Here is a 21,335-nt window from a genome sequence, read left to right as displayed (position 1 = left end):
GTGGATGAACGGCTAGATAGAGATAGATAGATAAAGGAGAGGAAGAGGGAGAGAAAGAGAGAGATAGAGAGACAAGAGGAGAGGAAGAGAGAGAACGAGAGAGAGAGAGAGAGAGAGAGGGAGGAAGGGAGAGGGACCGGATGTAAAGGGAGACGCATTGTTTACAGTAATGAAGGCGTAAATAAGTGATGAGCCGAGCGGCGCATCGATCTCACTGCGGGCTCCGACTTCTACTTGGTACGGCACTGCGCTTACCGAGTATCCTCCTACTCTCTCACTCTCTCACTCTCTCTCTCTCTCTCTCTCCCTCTCTCTTTCTCCCACCCTTCATCTTTCTCTCTCACATCGACGTTCCAACGGTCTATGGAGCGGAGGGTGAAGTAGTCTCTCTTACCCGGCTGCTTTCGGATTAATAATCATTTTCCTAGCGTCGCTCAGAGTAATGTCGCCGCGTGTATCTTCCCTCGAGATTTAAATGCCTTTGGATATCCATCCGCGTTAGATTTCAACGAATGTATGTTCTCTTTCTTTCTTTCTTTCTTTCTTTCTTTCTTTCTTTCTTTCTTCCTCGGTTGTAACTTTAGCGAAAAAGACTCGACGAGAGATGATTCGAGTTGAAAATATCTCACGTTCGACGCTTAAAGAAAATTTGTGGATTTGAGTTATTTTAAGAAAGTGAAGATCCACAGGAATCTCGTTTGAATTTAGTAGTAAAGATGGATTGAAATTAGACGAACAGGAAAAAAGCTACGACTTGGATCGATCATTGTAAATCTTCCTTCCAAATGGTTCCGTCGTTATGTTCGATCAATAAATTTTTCGACTTGTTATTCGTTTTCATTTTATTTCCGACGCATTGATATATTATTTTTTTAAGAAGACGCAACGATCGATATCTCGTTTTTAGCGAGGTTTCCATTTTTGTTCGAAAAAAAAAAAGAGAAAAAACATGCGATAAATCGACCAAAGAAACCTACTTTAAAAGACTACCGACGCGATTTAAATGATCATTGCGGATGAATTTAAAATCCGTATTCTCAGCTTTCAAATCGTCTAACTAAGGGTAATGCGTCGAAGCGTTCGATGTTTTGCCAGGATAAAACTAAAAAATTTTTTATACGTTATTCAAATAATTGACCTGAACTTTTTGAAGGTAGTTGAAAGCGAAAAATGAAAAACTCCGAGTTCATACAAAACTCAGATGATTATAGGCTTGTATATTCCATAAAAATATTCTATACCTATACATATGCTTTATAAAAAAGTACAAGTATGATACATGAACGTATATATGTATATATATATATATATATATATATATATATATATATATATATATATATAAACATACACGTACATGCATCATGCTTGTACTCACACACGTATAAAACTATAAATACCAAAAAACTTACAAATCTACAAAAAAAAAGAAGGAGAAAAATAACATACCTACACTATTAATACACTTTCAAAAGTTAAAATATGCTTACGAAATAATGATATCGTCGACTATAAATTATCTAAAAAGGCTGAAGAAGAAACGTATTTTTTAATTTCGTCATCGAATCTCAATGAAAAATTGCGAAGAATTTCTTGAAAGAGTCAACGCACGTGTAAACCAGAAAGAGAAATATCGTGAAGCCACATAGAATGATTTCTATGGAAGAGAAGATCGACGTTGAATCGCGCTTACGTCAGGCTCGAAAGGGTGGGAGGGGGAGAGAGGAGGGGGAAAGGGGCAGCAGACGATCTCCGGTATCATCGGGAGCATCTCGTCGTCGTTCGCCACGCCTAATTATCATCTCCGCGCGTTTTTACGCATACATGTGCGTATAGTAGACACGTACGTATATATACACGCGCGTGAAAAACGAATAGGTGAGTGTATATATATATATATATATATATATATATGCACGCACACGTTTAAATGAGAAACTCAATGACGCCTTCTCCCTTCCATTTCCCTTTCCTCGAGAGCCATCCTCTTCTTTTACTCGGCTCTCTTCTTCGCCGACGCATGTCCGCTCGCCTTTCCTACGCTTCTCTTCTCACCAAACACGTACGCAAGAACCATTGCACAATACGAGAGTATCAAACGTAATTGCGTGCACGCGCGCGAACGAACGTGCTCTAGACACGATATTATTTCTTGTCTACGTCGCGTTTATAACATTTTTCTAATCGTTTAACACTTAAAATCTATAGAGAATTCGTTCGAAAATTTGTTTCTCACTCAATTTAGAATAATTCATATAACGTTATATGTTATAGTAAAACAAACGCGTTATTATGAAATTATTTAGGTATATTTTGGATCAAAAGTTGAAATCATTGTAATAGAAATTCTTTAAATGAGAGATTATTGAATAATATCTTAGGGAATATCGAGCGTTTTATAATACATTTAATTCTTTCGTGTTGGCTAATTAATAATATAAACATATCGTGTATACATGAATTCTTTTTTGGTTAAAGAAAAAAATAAAAAAAAAATAAAATAAAAAGAAAAAAAGAAGGAAGACGTAAAAAAAAATGTAATCGGTGCTTTATATAACGACAGATCGTGACGGTCAACGGAAGTAAAAGCAATGAAAGAAAACGATCATTGGATGTTCCTTGTTAATTCGAAGACGTCGAGCAAGTTTAAGAAAGAACGAACGTTAGAACAAAACAAAAAAAAAGGGAAAAAGAAAGAAAGAAAGAAAAAAAGAAAAGAATTAGAGAAGGAGCCGCGCTAAATTCTTAATTTACAAGTGGAGCGGAAGTGGTTATCACACGAGCTTCGCGGTGCGTGCACTCGTAAACGAATTTTATTGTCCCGTGGTTGCGCAAACGAGTGGCCGGGCAAAGCGCGCGCGCGCGCGCGCCATCGAACGAAGAAAATAGGGTCGTTGTATAAGGTCGATGATGACAGAAAGAACGAATTTCACCGGTGCTTTGATACGAGAGATTGATCTTTCAAGCTGAACGATTTTTAATAGATTCTTTTTCTCTTTCCTTTTTTCTTTCTTTTTTTTTTTCTTTTTAATTCTTTCCTGCCAATAAAAATTTACTAAACTTTATCTTTCGATATCATGGATCACGATGAATTCATTAATACGATGATTCACAATTTCAATAGTTTCTCAATAGACCTGAGTTAAATCGAATAAATACGATGGCTTATTATTAGTAACAGAATATAAAGCTATCGAAGAGTAACGTGTGCTTTACCAAAGACTGAGAGGAACAAAAAGGAAAGAGAAGTAGAAGAAGAGAAAAGAGATCGAGAGATAATTTTCTTTAGACGGGAACCATGGAGAAGAGTTTCTGTCTTCGTTCATCGAGCTTGTTTACAGTCGAGAATATCCCGTGTCGAGCAGCGCTCGAGTTATTTGCAGTTGTGCGATTGCAGCCGGATCGCAGTCTGTTTTTGCGCCAAAGACGAGAGAGAGAGAGAGAGAGATGGGGGGAGGGAGGGAGACCGAAGTATCTAGAGAAAGAGAGAAAGAAAATGAAAAAGAACAGAGCCGTCATCGAAGTAGAGACGAATGTATTTCGAGGACGGCATTCTTGAATACCCGAATTTTTCGTTTCTTCTTCGAATCTCGAATCAATTTCATATAATAGACAAATAACCTATTCGGAAAGGAAATCTCCTTATAGATGATCGTTGCACAGAGAAAAGAAATAATTGACGTTAGAAGCAAATAAAAGAGATCCGTAGGACTTATGATAAAGGGGAAAAAAAAAGAAAAGGAAAAGGAAAAGAAAGAAAGTTATTTCTCTTTCGAAAAGCTGTCACATTTCAGCCGCGGGAACCCTTTGAAGACCAAAAATATCCACGGCAAGGTTTATCGATAATGGCGGCATAATACGAAGGCGCGTGCTTGGTACGTAGACGACGGGTGGGGACCTATCTTTAGAGGCGAGCTAGAGGCAAGGCTGAGGAAAGAAACGGACGAGATCGAACGGGCAGATGAGAGATCTCTCGCGCATGAGCGCATCTGCGCGAGGAGTCTACGTACGGTGAGGAATAAAGAGAAAGAGAGAGATACCGAGAGAGAAAGAGAGAGAGAAAGAAATAGAGATAGATAGATAGAGAGAGAGAGAGAGAGAGAGAGAGAGAGAGAGAACGAAGAGATCTTCAACGAAGACGAATCACGACTTTAACGCAGCGACTCGCTACTACGCGCACCGGCCGTACTATTTTCGATGTTTATCTGGCCTGGATCAAGTATATAGTTATGAGTTCCATAAGGCGTTATCTTCTTCTGCTTCTTCATCCTCTATTTCTCGATAGTTCCTCGAAGAGGAATCGTCGTTACTCGTCGAACGCGTTCTGTGTAAACTGAAAATACCTATAACACCGAATAACGTGTCCACCAATCGTAATTCTATTTCTTAGAGAAGACAGAAGCGAAGGGATCGATCGTTCGTAAAATTTTTTTACGATAACATCTTCCGACACGTGATCCTCCTTTTTTTCTCTTCTCTCGATATAATCCAACAGATATACAGAGAAAACTTTAGAGATCATTGCGAGGGCAAGTTTTCGAAGGAATATCATCGACGTTATTAAATTTTTCTTATTTTTGAAAATAAGAATAAAATGGAAGAAGAAAAAGAAAGTAAACGATCGTTGGATCTACAAAATTTAAAGAAGAAGAAGTGGACTGGTGTTATGGGTAATGATATATTCTTACGTCTTTCGTTTCATTCGTAATTTTATAAGCCTAAGAAAGAAAGGGAACGACTTTAGACTCGTGATTTGCTCTTTTTTGTTCTTTACAGAATCACACGCACGTACGTTTATATGCACATTCGTATATATTTTCGCACTTGATACTCCACTCACATCGGAATACGTGTATCGATAATCGTAGTAGATATGTAAAGCTCTCCGAGAAAAGGAGCCAGAGAATCCGATGGAAACATCGTGCTCGATTATTTCATTATTGAGCATATCTCGCGGGTGCGCGCAGAGCTAACGAGGACGCAAGAGGCGTCGTTGCTAATGAGGATGTTGCGGTAGGGGAAAGGGCGAAGGTTACTGAAGCTTGCTGAGTTGAAATTCGATAACCTAATTATCGGTAAGACCGTTGAAGAGAAATGGACGAAAATCGAATTTAGGTTCGTAGCCTAGTAATAGGCAAACCTACGGAAACGGAGATAGGCAGAAAGAGAGAGAGAGAGAGAGAAGAGAAAGAAGGAAATAAGAAGAGAGAGTGATAGAGAGAGAAAGAGAGAGAAAGAGAGAGAGAGAGAGAAAGAAAGAAAAAAGAGAGGGAGAATCGTGCGAAAGCACGGTATACTCGGTGCACTTGTGCGGTGTCATGGTCGAGTTAAAATTAGTAAGTCAACCGGATTCACGGCGCTTCGACGACGAGAGAGGGCATCATGGTAACCGACGCTTTAGCTACTTCCGAAGCGTTTTACTTCGCTCGAATCGTATACGTTTCTCCTTAGAAAAGACATCGGAATCTATGGTCTGTCTCGTGAATAGATACACATAAGGATGGCAACTTTCCTATTTCTACTCTAATTGAAACGAGTCCATTTGCTACGTTTCACTGTAACTTTCCTTTCTCGCTTATTCCATGTAATAAGGAAGCAACCGTGTACGATTTGTTAGACAAGAGAGGATATCGATTTGCTAACTAACTGATCGAAAGTCATAATTTAAGAAAAAAAGAAAAAAACAGAGAGAACAAAAAAATTGCGTAGCCGGATATTCAGGAAAAAAAAGAAAAAAGAAGAAAAAAAAAAAAGAAACAAAAAGAATAAGAAAATGACATATTTCATCTGGTAATAGACCAGATCTTTTCATCGTAATCACGAATTCAGTTCTCGTCTCTGAACGATACATTGCTCGATACGTAATCCTCGATGAAAGCAAATGAGAGAAAGAGAGAAAGAAGTAGAAAGAGGGAAAGAGAGAGACGTATATGCACTTGCTCACAAGAGAATCGCATGCGTAGGTGTGCGTCGTTAAAACTAGCGCGTATCCAAATTTGACGTACGATTAGTAGGTATTTACCCGCAATTGGTCGGCCGAGCTTTCGGCTCGTTACAGTCCCAGTAGGAGCAATGTTAACGATTATCCTATTCGAAACGGTTCATCTCTCGTCAGTCATTGTCTCTCTATCTCTATACTCGAGTCTCATCACGAATCTTCTCTCTCTCTCTCTCTCTCTCTCTCTCTTTCTCTTTCCCTCTATCTCTATTTCTATCTCTATCTCTATTTCTCGATGAAAGACATATATTTTGAAGGCGACTGTACGCACGAGTATACCCGTGCCGACACGATGTAGGTTACAAACAGAGGGACGTGGGTATCGATTTCAGCGCGGTATGCACAAGAGCATTGTGGAATGTGCCTTATACGTTATATGCAGTTGCTGGACTTATATACATACGTGTGTTTGTGTGTACATATACCTACACGAATGCAAGAATACGTATTACGCGTAAGTAAGAACGTGAACGCGGGTAGATATTCATCTACATACGCAGAATGAAGTAAGAGAGCGTACTGTGGCCGCTCGTACGAAGTAAGCACGCGATAAGTTACTCTAACTTACAAAGCCTACTGCGATCTTGACGACGCAGCGATATCACGTAACGACGTTGTTTCTTTATAACACACAGTCACGTACACACACATACCCATGCAAATTTTTTTTCTCTCTCTCTCTCTCTCTCTCTTTTTCTCTCTCTCTCTATCGATATACCGGTCCTTCTTTCTCGATCATCGCGACACCCTAAATGGTTGGTGGTTCTTTTATAAGCGAGCGGAGAATACGCCATTTAAAAATCTTTAATTTAAAATCTCTACGTATAATAAAATCGTTTATATGTAAGTATTTCGTCGTTCTATCGTTACTTATCGAATAATGTATTGTCCGCTGAATAATTGTAAAAAATCTTATAGAATTTTATAAGGGATATTATGTCGTAGTACCGCAATTCATTCGATCAAAATTAAAGTAAGTTTATAATTATAATGCGACGAGAAAAACGATTTGTCAATGTTATTACTTTCGAATTACTATTAATCTTTTTTCTGCTTTTTTCTTTCTTTCTTTTCTTTTTTCTTTTTTTTTTATTATGACAATTGTTCTTCCCTGTTCTCATGAATGAAAGATAAGGTTCAAAGAAGTCTTCCACCGATATACGTATATCGATAAGCAGGAAAAGAGTGACAGGGTCAAGATGAAGGTCGTCCGATGAAAAGAAGAGAAGCGGAGAGATACGGAAGCGTTTCTTACGCACGGAATGATCCAGAGATCGATCTAGCGTGAATCGATAACCCTTTGGAACGAAGGTGCTCGCTTACGAATTAAGTCACTTTCAAAAACTGACGCGTATTTCTACGAATCCGTAGCGATCGTAGGTGAATGATAAGAAAACGAAGAGAAAAGGATGTGGGATACTCGTAGCTCGTAGGAGGAACGAGAATAAAAAATAAAAGAAAAAAAAAAGAAAGAAAGAAAGAAGGAAAGAAAGGTAAAAATGTATGAGAAGAAGAGAAAAAGGAAAGACGCACTCGCATAAGTTCAACGATTATCATTTCAATGTCGATCGTTTATACTTCCGTTGCTCGTAAATTTTTTGTTTTATGTCGTTTGAATATTTCGGCAATTAAGTTAACGTCGTGATTTGCATAGGTGAAAGTTTCGGTTGATAGTTGCTTTTGATTTTTCCATTGAATTCAAAGGATCGATCCGATATCGATCTTAATTCGACGTGACAAACACGAGACGAGAATTTTAGACCTTCGTCACGAAATGCTCACGACTTTTATGGGGAGCAAGCAGGCAGATGAGAAAAAGACGCGATCGATGGAGCGGAGGGAAATGGAAGATGGAAAAAAGAAAAAGAAAGAAAAAATTAAAAAAAAAAAAAAAAAGATAAAAAAGAATTCGATAGTAAAGATACTTTCTCTGAGGGAAAAAAATTCCTTGCGTACTTTGCAAAACGATCGAAATTCCATGCGTCTCTCTTTCCTCCCATTGCTACTTTTCTCTTTTTTTTACATTATCTTTTCGATCGACTCGCTTATTCGCTTACTCGTATTATAATAATTTCGATTCGAATCAAAATGAGTATTTTTTGAATGTCTTTTCGCGATCGAAAAATTTGTATGACGAAGCTAATTGTTCAATGAATCAAAAAGTAAAAAACTCGTCATTGAAAATATGAATACTTACGTATGTATTCGAATGCGTATCAACAAAATGACAATCGACAATCATATTTTCGCGGTAAATTCGAAGAAGAAAGAAAATTGCGTGCAAAATTTGGTTCCTCCCTAATAAATACTTAGCGTGCATTTGCAAGCTCATTATCCTCGAATCCCGTTAATACTCGATTTCTGTAATCAGCAGGGACATTAATATGCATTTTCAAATAAATGCCGCTTGTCGAGTTTGGAAGACGCATTTCCGAGCGCTTTTACGTGGGATTTTCACGGAGGGATGACCGTTACGCGATTCGACCAGATCGCGTCATATTTACGCATTGAATTTCCGAAATTACGATTGCGGTGGGTTTGATTTACGCCGCGTTTTCGAGCTATCCGCCGCTGGCCATATAGCATTCCTCGTGCTTTCCCGAGTTCTTCCTCCGTTTCCCCACTCAATTTTCGCTATTATTTCCCTCTCCCTCTCCACCCTACTTTATCCACCTCCGTTCTCTTTTTCTAAATTGTCTTTAACGCGTACGTATCTGTTTTTCTGTAAATAATTGACTTAATTATTAATCGAGATTACGAAAGAATAAAAGGATAAAAAAGAAGCGATATTCATTCGGAGTAAAACAAAGGAAAAAAGAAGGTGAAAAAGAAACGTGATTATAATTTTCGATCGTGTGTTATAAAAAAGAATAAAAAGAAAAACGTGATATTAACGTAGCTACGTTGACGACAGGGATCGCGTGGACCAGTTTACGTCACGCGCGTATCCACGAGACGTCACGATCGAAGGTGCGCAAATAACCTTTGAACCGAAAGAGAAGTGCGAGTCTGCGCAGAACGGAGTCGATTTCCGGTGCTGTGTGAATACGCACGAGACCGTACTAGAAACCAAGCTTTACGAGAGAACGCGGAGTGAACGAAAATGAATTTGTTGTAAATGGTCGAATTTACATGAAATCGTAAATACAAGAGAGTGAAGAGCGAAAGAGAAAGACGTTCAAACGAGTTTCCTGTAATCAGTAAATTTGCATCGAAAGCGACGCGTGCTACCTATTTCCGTTCCTTTCTTACAACACTATAATTTTTTATTAAACGAAGGAATTAAAATCAGAATCAAAAAAGAATAAAAATGGGAAAGAAAACAAGGAAAAAAAAGAAGGATAAATCCGATCAAAGAAAATGGACATATTTTTTCGATCTTTATCTTTGCACAATGAAAAAATTGTTTATTCCTAGTTTAAAGTCAACTACCGATCATTTTCGATTACACAATCCCATCGACAATTCGTACAAAATTATTAAGTGATATGTTAATAGCACAGATTGACTTTTAATGATTAATGAATAACGATGAAAGAAAGTGTGTCAGAAATTCTACAGTTTACGGCTTATCGCGATAACGTTATTTGCTTTCGACGATAACGATGCTCTTCCGCTGTCGAACGTGCCAACTTCGATTTCGAGGAATACAATTATCAATCGTTTGTTTTGCGGTCTTTCGTCGCGAAGCGATCTACATTTAGGTAATTCCAAAGCGAAGAAGCATTTTAACGAGGAAGAAAAAAAAAGAGAGGAAGACAGAAAAAGCAAGGTGGTCGATAATAAAGGCAGAGAATAAGAAAGATCCTTGAAAAGGAAGAAATTGATCTCGTGGACGACGAGGTGAAAAGCGTTGTTCAGATCCAAAGCGCATTGAGATGCAAATACGCGTTAGCTAGCGTGATTTACGAGGGACAGACGTGTCCATACGATGCGAGGAACGAGACAGAAGGAACGCTTCCGAGGTTCGAAGGTGTCCGAGGGACGGACAGATAAGATCTCTTCCGAGCTAGCACAATGCTCCGAGGATTTTATATACCGGTAGATATTCCTTCTTCCCAAGGAAGAACGTACCTTCGATTTCCATCCTGAGCGAGTTCCTTTTCGTTCAGTTATAGAGAGAAAGGACTCGTCCTCGTTGGCTAGCACGAATTCGATTGGGACTTGAGTTGGGATCCGATTTCTTTCACGAAGAAAGTGTCAATTTTGAAACAGTTGGAAACTACGAATGATCGATCGAGAAGGTGTATATATATATATATAAAAAAAAAAAGGAATATGATAGACACGATCGTAAGTAAAATAATTAGATAGAGTTTTGAGGATAAGATATTATTGTTATGCTTTCTCTCTTTATCTATCTCTTTTTCTCTTTTTCTCTATCTCTCTCTTTCTCTCTCTCTGTCTTTCTTAACAAGGATACCTCGATGGCAGACAATCAAAGTATTCAAATTTGGGATAAACTTTATTCGTAGGATTACAAACGATTTTATTCCCATTTACCTAGACGATTTTTTTTCCTTTTTATAAATTCACGTTAATTGGACGGCCTCGCCAGTATCAACGGCGTACTTCAATTATACCTAAATATTACGAGTCCGTTGAGGCACTGTCGTAAATAAAAAAAAAAAAAACTGTACGATATATATATTTTTTTGAATGAAAAAAGAAAACGAAATAAAAAGAACAAATACAAAAGCAATTATTTTATATCGGGGAAATATGTAATTCTCTATTAACGAAATTACGCGACTTGGCGGGGTTTTATAAATTTTGCGGAGTCCGTTGCAGTCCGAAATTTTCATCGCACCGACGTTAAAATAATTTCGACCTATATTCCCAACGGTGAAAGCGGAAAAACAGGAAAATGGCCTAGGAGAGACGAGAAAATTTCATCGAGTAATCTTTCATATTTTATGCTAGCCGATATACTCGAACTTTCAAACGAATAAAATATTATCTTTTCGAATGACGACGAACGACCGGCGGTCTCTCACGAACGAGTATGAAACGCTATCGATCTTGAAAACCATATTTTACGACACGGTGAACCTGTATACGTGATAATAACTAATCTCATTTACGATAAGAGTATTATCTTTCCGATATCTCGATAAAAAATAAATTACTATTCATAAGCGTAACTCTAAGTAGGATGTTTAACCATCTGGAACAATCTCGCTCATGTCTTGTGACTTTCATTAAATATTGAATTCTAACATCCCCCATAAAAGATCTTTTTTTTTCGTTACGAAAAACGAATTCAGGGATAGCGATGATGGTTAAAAATGATTCATTACTGATCGATTAATAACGTCATCGTCAACGTCATGTAAAATCGCGTTGTAAACCGAGCGACGAAGTATCACAGTTTTTAAAAACGATTATCGCGAGCTCGTAGAAATTTATTGTATAAATCAAAACGACATAAATAACAACGTCGAGATTAACGCCGGTGATTTACTGATAGAGGATACTTAGAATACTTTTAATCCATTCCTTATAGTCTCGGAATATAAAAGTAACCTCTAAGAAAGAAATTTACGAAGACATAAACGGAGAGACGATTTTCTACGACCAATTACAGAAAATCTTCGATGCGTCTGCTTGGTCGTATTAAAACCGTATTCGCAAATAGATACTTGGCGCGAGAATAGCGTCGAGCGAAGATTTAAATAACTTCTCGTCGTCGTCGTCCTCCTCCTTCTCCTCCTCCTCCTTCTACTCCTGCTCCTACTCCTACTCCTACTCCTACTCCTACTCCTACTCCTACTCCTACTACTCCTACTCCTTTTCATCTACCCCCTCTCTCTTTCTAACTATCACGGCATAGCTCTCGTGGTCGACCCCGTCCGAGCATCGACGCGTAGATTACCGCGAGCGCAGAATTTTGCGAGCGGCAAGCCAAGCGTATTGACGCGGATTGCAGGCGCAGGGTAAATCGAGCAGACGGTGGCGTCGCGACGCCGGCTGCGCACGGCCATGCACCTCTCACCCTTAACTTTCTCTCCCTCTCACACCGATGCATGCGCGCGCGCCTATACGTTCGACCGAGCCTTACGAAGGAGAGTAGGGGAAATAGTGAGAGGGAAAATTTATAAAGAGCGGAGGGCGACATTAGGGGTGGTAGTAACGCCGATGGTTGTGGTATCGGTGGTGGTACACTTGCTAGTGGTAGTAGTGATGTCAAAGTAGAAGGGAGAGAGGGAGGGTTAGACTACTTGTTGCGCCTCGCGGCGCCCTCGTGACGGTCCAACGACGCCACCCATTTTCACAGTCTTCGACCACCACCACCACTATCACCACTACCACCACCACCACCACCACCTACGCTATCTACCGACGACGTTACTACGACCGACCGTCGTCACCCCCTTTTCCTTTACCCCAACACGACCGATTCCACCTACAAAAATAGACGCATTGTCGCGACGCAACAGATATCATACTACTCGAGTACGATGTCCTTCTTGCTACGTTGTAACGTTTTTATTCGTCGTTCGGTCAAGGAAATATTAGTTTTTCGAAAGATCCGAAGTAGTTTACTTGTAAATATAATTTGGATAACGCGAGGTTAGTCGATTCCGATTATTCGCTTTTTTTCTTTCAACCTTTCGACGATTTAAATGATACGAATGAAGAAAGAGAAATTTAATAAATTTAAATTGACCGACCTGAATCTGATGTCCCGGATTACTAATGTGCAGTTGTTGCGCTTGGTTGATCTGCAATGTAGAGGTACCAGGTCCCGAGGGAGGTCTTGGCGGTGTTGAGCTGGTAAAGGGTCCTTGAGATCCGGTTTGATTAGGACCACCGCTCTGCGATCCTCTCGGAGGTAGCGGATATCCTGGACTACCGTGATTCGGCATAGAGCCCGGACTTCCATAGGGAGAATATTGTTGTTTATAGCCACCACTTGGTCCCAGCATACTAGGCTTACCACCCGCGTTCGGTTGCGATCTCTTCATGTCCGGCAAGCCGGCGGCAAATTGCGTTTGGGAACCGACGAACATGTCGTTGGTTTGTTGACTTTGGAAACCGGTTGCACCATTGTTCTTGTGATACGACCCGGTACCAGATCCTGGAGTTTGATTTTGTCCGCCCGGGGGTGCTGTGCTTCCTGGACTACCCAAATAGTCCGAAGCTCCGGTAAATTGAGAAAATTCGGCGTAAGGTGATCTAGCTGCTGGTCCTCTAGCAGCCGCCGCAGCTGCGGCCGCCGCTGCTGTCGGATTGAAACCACCAAGGCCTAGCTGCTGACTCTTGTGCTGATGCTGCTCGGCCATCTGTTTGAGCGTCTGAGCTGCCGGGCTCATTTCGGACTTGAAGTCTAGACCGGAGTAAGGTAGTCGAGCGGGGGAATACTGAGAGGAGGCGAGCGCACTTGGACTGGAATTGGCAGGTAACGCGTTGCCGTTATTGGCGGTCGTACCGTTATTCACACCGTTGTTATTATTACTGTTCCCGTGTTGCTGCTGTTGCTGCTGCTGTTGCTGTTGCTGCTGCTGCTGCTGCTGCTGCTGTTGTTGTTGCTGTTGCTGTTGATGATGAATAGTATCTTTGTCGTCTTCGATCTTGATCTGTCCGTTGTTCGGAGGCATCCCATTGTTATTAGGATTATTCCCGTTAGCTACAGCAGCTACGGCCGCTGCGGTAGCTGCGGCGGCAGCATTCGCGACAGCGGCCGCCGCGTTGTTCGCCAACGCGTCTACGCTCTTGTCCTCAAAGTCAAAGTCTTTCATGAATTCCGGATGGAAGTCCGAGATTTCCGAGATGAGATCTTTGAAAGCGTCCGACGTAATGATTTCGTCGCCGGTATCGTCACCCATGAAATCGGAGAAGCCAGGGAATCCGGCTCCGTTCACTGCCGCGTCCTTCTCCAAAGCGGCGGCGCACTGTTCAAGATCGACGAATTCGTTATCGGGTTCTTGCTTGCACTCGACGAGATTAGCGATGTCGACGCAACCGATTCCATCCGTGGCACCTGCGGCGCCAGCACCACCAGGCCCGCCTGGACCACCAGCTCCACCGGTTCCGTTCCCCGGCTGTGTCCTAACATTTCCACCACCTCCACCACCGCCACCGCTTCCACTTCCGCCCCCGCCGCCGTTCGGGTCCGGCTTAGGCGAAGACGAGGCGTTCAATAAGTCGCTCTTCACGGAAGCGTTCGTCAATGCCTTTACCGTCACGTTCGTCGATATCTGCTGTGCCTGAGAGTTCGCGGCCGAGGTCGTGAACTCCAGTTGCTGAACGATCTCGACGGAGAACTTGGTCAGACCTTCGTTTCCACCCCCACCACCGCCACCACCACCTCCACCGCTTCCGCCGCCACCTCCACCTCCACCAGCTCCGCTACCTGGTCCGTTCGGACCCGTCGAGTTCGCCCCGTTTCCGGGCTGATGCTGCCCGTGACCGTGGTGAGGCCCACCGCCTCCGGCTCCGCCTCCCCCTCCTCCGCCTCCGCTCGTAAGCTGCGCTTGATGCTGATGCTGGGCTTGCGTGCATTGTAGCTTCACCGGTGGCTCGCCGAATCCTCCGTCGCCTCCACCAGCCCCGGTTGCCTCCAACTCCTCGGCCGTTCTCTTTAAGAATTTCTGCTGCTGGAACAAGAGTAAATTACCACTGAAATCGATTTCATTTTCCAAAGTAGAGATCCTATGTAAACGATACACGCCCGACATCGTCGCTACGGAAATGGTCGAATTATTATTATTTCTTCGATTGGAAAGTACTAATTAAATCTCCAATTTCTCTATAATGGAATCCATGAATTACGTACGTAGGTTGTAACGTAATCATATATCGAATCTGTGTTTATCGAACTCGTTCGTTCGCGTATCGAAGCGCGTGGACGTTAAAGCGAAATGCAAATATTTATACGCCCTGGTATTTTCCATATTCTGTCCGATGCACTTTGAAAAATAGAAATGGTTTTATGATACATTTTTTGATGTTCGGGGGAAACGAAAAAACAAAATAAAGAAAAAAGAAAGAAGATAAAATGCATTCCTGTACCGTACGGTCATTAAACTTCTAATAACGTTTCATTCAATATTGTTTTTTTTTTCTACATTATTACGCAAAGTTAATGAAGTAAAATAAAGCTCGGAAAGAAGGTACCATCTGACTTTTTCTTTGCGATCGGGTCAAAAAGAAGCGGCGGCGCGTTTAGCTGCGGTACTTCGTGCTTTTTACTCGTCACGAAGGTAGTCCGCAACCGGTAGTGCAGGATACTTAACTCCCGATCCGCAGAGTCAAACAACGCGGTGTCCACGGCTCTCGTGGCAAAGTCGTTTCACAGACTTTTTTTTTCCAATTAACCTGACAATTTCTCACCGTACCTGTCAATACCTTTGCAAAGCTTTTTCTACCAACTATCTTTGTACGAAGAAAAGGGACATTCGCGTTCCTCTCTCCGTCAACCACCGGTGGGAATCAAGTAACCACGCTGATCGTTTCACTTTGGAATCCTGATTCCTTGCATGACACGTAAATCTCGGTCGGTAGTACGGTGGTCTTTTACTGTCTTTCGATTGTTGTCCTTCTTGTCCTTCGCGCGTGAGCACGCGTATCGAGTATTGCGTGAAACTATTCGGGCTTCTAACGAACGTCAAATTTTTATTTGGAACGATTTATGAAAGCTCGTTTATTTCTACGTGACAATGATAATAATAATTTCGATTTTTTTTCGATCGGGAAAAAATTGAACAGATCTGAAATCTTCTATAAATGAAGTTCATTATTTGCTCGAATTTTAGCATTTACGTGACAAACGAGAAATACGAAATGGGAAAATTTTTAAATATACACGTTTTTGCCGTATCATCATCCGGGATAGATTTCGTCGGAATAGAGTTTGATGAAAATATGAAGAAGTTCTCTGATATTGAGAAAGCAAAAAATAGAAAGGTACAGAGAAAGGTATAGGAGAAATGAGATTGGAAAAAGTTTTTCTAGATGCGCTCTGCTCGAGATATTCGCGGTTCAAAACGTTGCATTGTTCTATATACTAGAGGAACATCCATGCTTTCATGATTTGAAGTCGAGTAACTTCGCGCTTCGATAATACGTATTACCCTCCATAACAACGTTATAGAATCGAACGTTCTTCATTTCCGTCGCTGTTTCTCTTATTACTCCTCTCTCTTTTATCCCTTCTAATCTCGCGTCTCTCGCACATGTAACACAATATTCCTTCGACCTTCGACCGTGGACATTTTTTCGCCTTGACAAAGACCCGTAGGATTTTACGACGTAAAGTAATCGTTTTCGTTCGTCTAGAATAAAATTAATCCTTGGATCGATGTAACAAAAGAATTCATAAAGAAATGAAATTGAATAATCGTGAGAGTGTTCAGATTTTCTTAGAAATGCCAACACGGCGAAATAAAATTTCCAACGAAGATCTTTCTCTATGATTGTTAATAAAAAAAATAAAAAATTAAAATTAAAAAAAAAAAAAAAAAAAGGAGAGAGAAAAAAATTTATTCCGCCTCACAGATATGTTATCGCAAAATATAAAGTTTCATTCGCGCAATGATTTCTCATATTGATCACAGAGAGATTAGAGAAGAGAGAAAAAATTGGAGAATAGAGATAAGATTTCCTATAGCAATTGGTTCCAAGATTTTTTTTTTTTTTTTTTGATTAGTTTTGACGCGCAGTGACCGCTTTATAGAAGAAAGGTACTGCGGCAGAAAAGAATTGCATCGAGAATGTCAGCTGCTGCACAGGCGACGACGGAGAAAAGAGATATTGGAGAGGCAACTCGCGTTTTATATTATATAGGTCGAGAGGCAGAGAGAGAGAGAGAGAGAGAGGGAGGGAGGGAGAGAGAGACAGAGAAATGGAAGCGAAGCTGGGAAAAGGGCTTCGGACTGGAAAGCTCTGCCAGCTTTTTGAGAAGCAATTTCACAGGACGAAATGTGCACTGCTGGTTGACAGATAACGCTGCTTCTGAGTCTTCTCCTGTGCTCGTGTCAATATCCGTTCTACATTTCTACTCCTCTACTAGCCCATGCCTTTCCCCTTTATAGGGCTTATGCAAAAAAGGGAATTTTAAATGGAATTCCTCTTCTCTCGAATTAATTACTTTCCTCGAGTTCCTCTACTATCGTATCGAAGAGCAAGCTCCGAGAGAGCGTCCGAGATCGAACGAGAAAGCAAAGCCCACCCGCGCGAGTGACGTTTGGAACGCTCGTTAGAAAACTTCTATCATAAGCCATGTCACAAGAATTTCGAATAACAAGCTTAGCAATTTCACAGTATTTCGAATCCTATCGCTTAAAAAATGTACGGGGGAGTCTTTTCATAGACTTTTTCACGATCCGGCGTGTTTCCTCTTATGATATAATATTGTTAGAAAACGTTTGAGATTATCTAACGAAACGTCTCGATCATTGGCTATAATTGGCTATATATCGATGATTAATAAACGCAAATTTAAGGAACTTACCAGATCCATACCAGACCACATACAATCGGACTTGTAATACTTGGGGCGTTTAAAATACCGAGAGGCAGCATGCTTCGTCATGATTTTTTTATAAATTTTCACTAACTTTTATATTTATTGGTTACAACTAAACACTTATTTTATTAGATAGTTTTATTATTTTTCCTTCACTTTTTCACTACTCTCTTGAATTACTTTAAAACGTAACGTTTAATCGAGTTTAAAACATCACGTTAATTCGCGTAAACGCATCCGATCTGTTCGAAGATTTCATTCCGACTGACTCATGTTATTTTTCCTATGATCACAACAATACTCTTAGTTTGAAGGGACGTAAGAGAAAGTTAGGGAAAGTTTATGAAAGGGATGGTATATTACTACCTAATATTTTCTTGAATATGGGAAATGTCCAAAGGTTGAAAAAATTTTCTTTAAGTTTGTTGGCTGCTTGCCTTAACAATTGGTTTGCCTTATCGTGGGTATCGTTTTATCTGTTGTTTTATTACTCAGGTATACGAAAGACCTTTTCAATTTTTCGGCTAGCCAATCGCCGTGCTTCAAAAATACTTACTAGTTATAAATACAACTTGGGTACTTCGAATATTATTTTCAAAGAAAGATTACCTACGAATAGTAAAGTCTTCAAAATTTCCCCCCTCTAGGTTAACAGCGTTGCCATTTAATAATAACGTCGATGAAGTTAGAAAGAAAACTCGCTGTACAGACAATGTTATATACTAAAAGTCTTGCGGAATATAATGTGCATACTTAAATAATATTTTCGCGTCAAACTCGATGTATATACATACGTAATAATACAAGAATGCACACTCGTGAGTGTTCAAGTTGATAAGATGAAGTCAGTAAAACGTTCAAAACGACTTCTAACGAACGTATTTTCGTTTCTCGCTGAATCTAAATAAACTGTCTCTAGGACGTCTTCATTAGATTAGAAACGATCGCGTAAATGTCCATTAAGACGAAAGTATTGTCTATTTTTATTAGAAATAAAAGAATGAGTAAAGGAAAAAAAAGGAGATTTAGAAATATCGTATGATTTTTTTTATTTTCTATTAATCGATAAAGACGATAATGAATAAAATAAAAGGAAACCAAAAAGATAATATAAAAGATAATATATATTATACGTGATTTGTATTAGACGGTAACGGATAAATAGAGCAGCGAGTAGTCGAATCTCGTTTGGACTGGGAACGTCAAAAGCGTCGGAATAAGAACGACTAACCTTGACGCATTTTACCAGCGGGGGGTCGTACGTGGGTGGATACGCCGGTTTATCTAGCGTCACGTTTCGTTAATACCAACTAGTTAGGAGCGTTAACACGACCCAAATGCTGGACAAGAAACGACTTCAAACTCCTCCTTCCGTGTCTATCAATCAATTATTATCAACTTTCGACTTTCAACGCTGAATTTCTTTTCTACGGTGCAGCGATACTAATAAAAATCATCTAACGAACTCGATTATTATTAGTATTATTATTAGTTTTTAATTATTATTTCTATTATTACCATATTATTTTCATCATTTTTAAGACCTCGTATTTAAACTTTTGATAGCGCGATTAAATTTTTATATCATTTTTCAATTTCTATTCCTCTTTTCTTCTTCTTCCTCTTCTTTTTTCTTTAATTATTATTTCTAATCTCGACTTTGAAGATACGAGAGGAAAAATTAAAGTTAAAAGAGCATATCGTTCGCATTACTCGCCAGTCTAAACACGATTCGAATTCGTATGTTATAATACATGCTTATCTATGCGAACGAATCATGCTTTTGTACCTACGTTGTGTGTTAATTAGCGAATCGAATGAAATGCGAATACGAATTCAAGAATACGCATGTCTCGCTCTTTTGTTATCGTTTAAAAAATTATTATCGCCGAATGACGCTACGCATTTTAATAGTCCTCTTGTACGAGCACAAGTTTGACAAGTTCGCTTCGATCGTGTATAATGCTTATTGGAAAATCACAAACTTCTGTATATTAAACATATAAATATATGTAAATGAAATATATAACAAATTATATGTTAATCTTAACATAATAGTATAAATCATGAAAATAAATTCATTACAATGATAATTCCCAATTAATAAAAAAAAATAACGTTATAGAAAATGCTAATCAACGTTCATTTATGTAAAAAAACCTTATCAACATATTAAAAATTTATCATTAAATCGGAGGAGAAGCTTCGAAGATTGATATCGATCGTGTTACGTGTATTCAATAATAAAATCGGAGTTTTATTTTATTATACGATGTACTTATTCGACGATACGAAGGAAATAAAGAAGAAAGAAAGGAAAAAATGAAATCGACGGAGGAAAGCGTATAATCGTGCTCCGTTGTCCGAGCGAACGGTTTACCGTTTTAAGCGATGCGATTAGCGTAGAAAAATCGTAATGTCTCTCGAACGGGCGCTGCGGCCAGTGCTTCTTGCGTAACCAACGGCGCTTTACATAATCGCTCCTTTCAGGATAATCCATCGACTTAGAAACATATTCAGATCCCGTTTTCAATGCTCTACGAGTAAAAGAGAGAAAGAGAGAAAGAGAAAGAGAGAGAGAGAGAGAGAGAAAGAGAAAGAAAGAGAACCCAGAGTATCGATTCTATCGACTATCTAACGCGGATCTGTTCCAGTTTGAAAGCCGCTCTTCGTCGTTTCGTATCGTTTCCTTTCTGGAATACTAATAGATCTATCGAACTCCCTTGTTTCTATCTGCATTTTACACCACAAATTTAAAAACCGTAACGGATGAAATCACTCCAACTGTGAGAACCATTCTAGTCTAAATTCTAATCTAAAGAAATGAACTAGATACACACGCGCATACTACTACTATATATATATTTATTTATTTATTTATTGCGTACGTGTGTATATAATAATTTTAATTTTTAGTACGCCGGCACGTACGTGCGAACGAAAATATCGCAATATAGTTTTAGATATTGTTTTCGCTGGTAGTAAAAAAAAAAAGAGAATACTTTCCTCTTAACAAACTTTTTTTTAATCTGATTGTTTGTTAATTAATATTTCAAGTAATTCAAGTAATTTTCCAATCCCTATCGGAGGGTTGTCCCGCGCAGAAAAATGTCATTAACAGAGTCGTCCGATGCAGCAAAATACAAATTACATTGCTGACGTAAACCTGTTAAACACATATGTATCCATACATTTTTTTTTTTTTTATTATTGTACACGTAGTTATATCCATAATACGTAAATTTTTCATTCATGAATAAAGAATTAACGACAGGCATCGTAGATAAGCGTCAGAAAGAGTGTCGTAGCTTTCGTAGGAAAAAAGGAAAAAAATATAAAGTGAAGGAAAGAAAAGGAAATAGAAAAAAATAGAAAACAATACGTTCACTGCGCATCGGCGGAGACACGTGGACGGTCCGTGCGTTGTGGTTACATATGCAATTACGATGTTTATTCGTACAAATGTAAATGCATCGCCGGCACACTCAGCAATACGATCCGATGTATTGCGTCGGTCGTAGCTGATGGTGGTGAAAAAATAAAAAATAAAAAAAAAAAATAAAAGAGAGAAGTGGATTTATCATCGTTTACGTTGCATGGCCTTTTCATGTATCGAGCCAGCCGTGTTCGTTAAGTTCCGCGCGTCGTTTCGCGAGATCACGATTTTCATTTAGCTCGTTCAGCAATGTACCATCGTCCGTTTTGCAATCGACAAATTTTAAAGGAAAAAAAAAGAAAAAAGAAAAAAGTTCCCTACTGCATCTCGATGTTTCATGGAAACTATTATTACACCGGAGTATTCACTTACTATGTAAAAATCATAATTTATTATTCATTCATAAACATCAATCCAAATATAAATCGTAG

The 21,335-nt window shown here is 39.5% G+C and overlaps 1 protein-coding gene across 6 annotated transcripts in view; it reads right to left on the bottom strand.

Annotated features, from left to right (window-relative positions):
* Positions 1–21,335, bottom strand: part of LOC127072773 (neurogenic protein mastermind-like) — a 158,478-nt gene that overhangs the window by 39,141 nt on the left and 98,002 nt on the right. For 4 of the 6 annotated variants that reach the window (XM_051013475.1, XM_051013477.1, XM_051013478.1 and 1 more), the window contains one exon: positions 12,673–14,598. In XM_051013475.1, the coding sequence (XP_050869432.1) occupies positions 12,673–14,598 (1,926 nt within the window). The remainder of the gene's footprint in view (positions 1–12,672; positions 14,599–21,335) is intronic. The other 2 variants (XM_051013476.1, XM_051013480.1) reach the window with 1 other exon arrangement.

Source organism: Vespula vulgaris, chromosome 2 (assembly GCF_905475345.1).
Source record: "Vespula vulgaris chromosome 2, iyVesVulg1.1, whole genome shotgun sequence".
In the NCBI taxonomy this organism is placed as follows: domain Eukaryota; kingdom Metazoa; phylum Arthropoda; class Insecta; order Hymenoptera; family Vespidae; genus Vespula; species Vespula vulgaris.
This window is presented reverse-complemented; position numbering and strand designations above follow the sequence as displayed.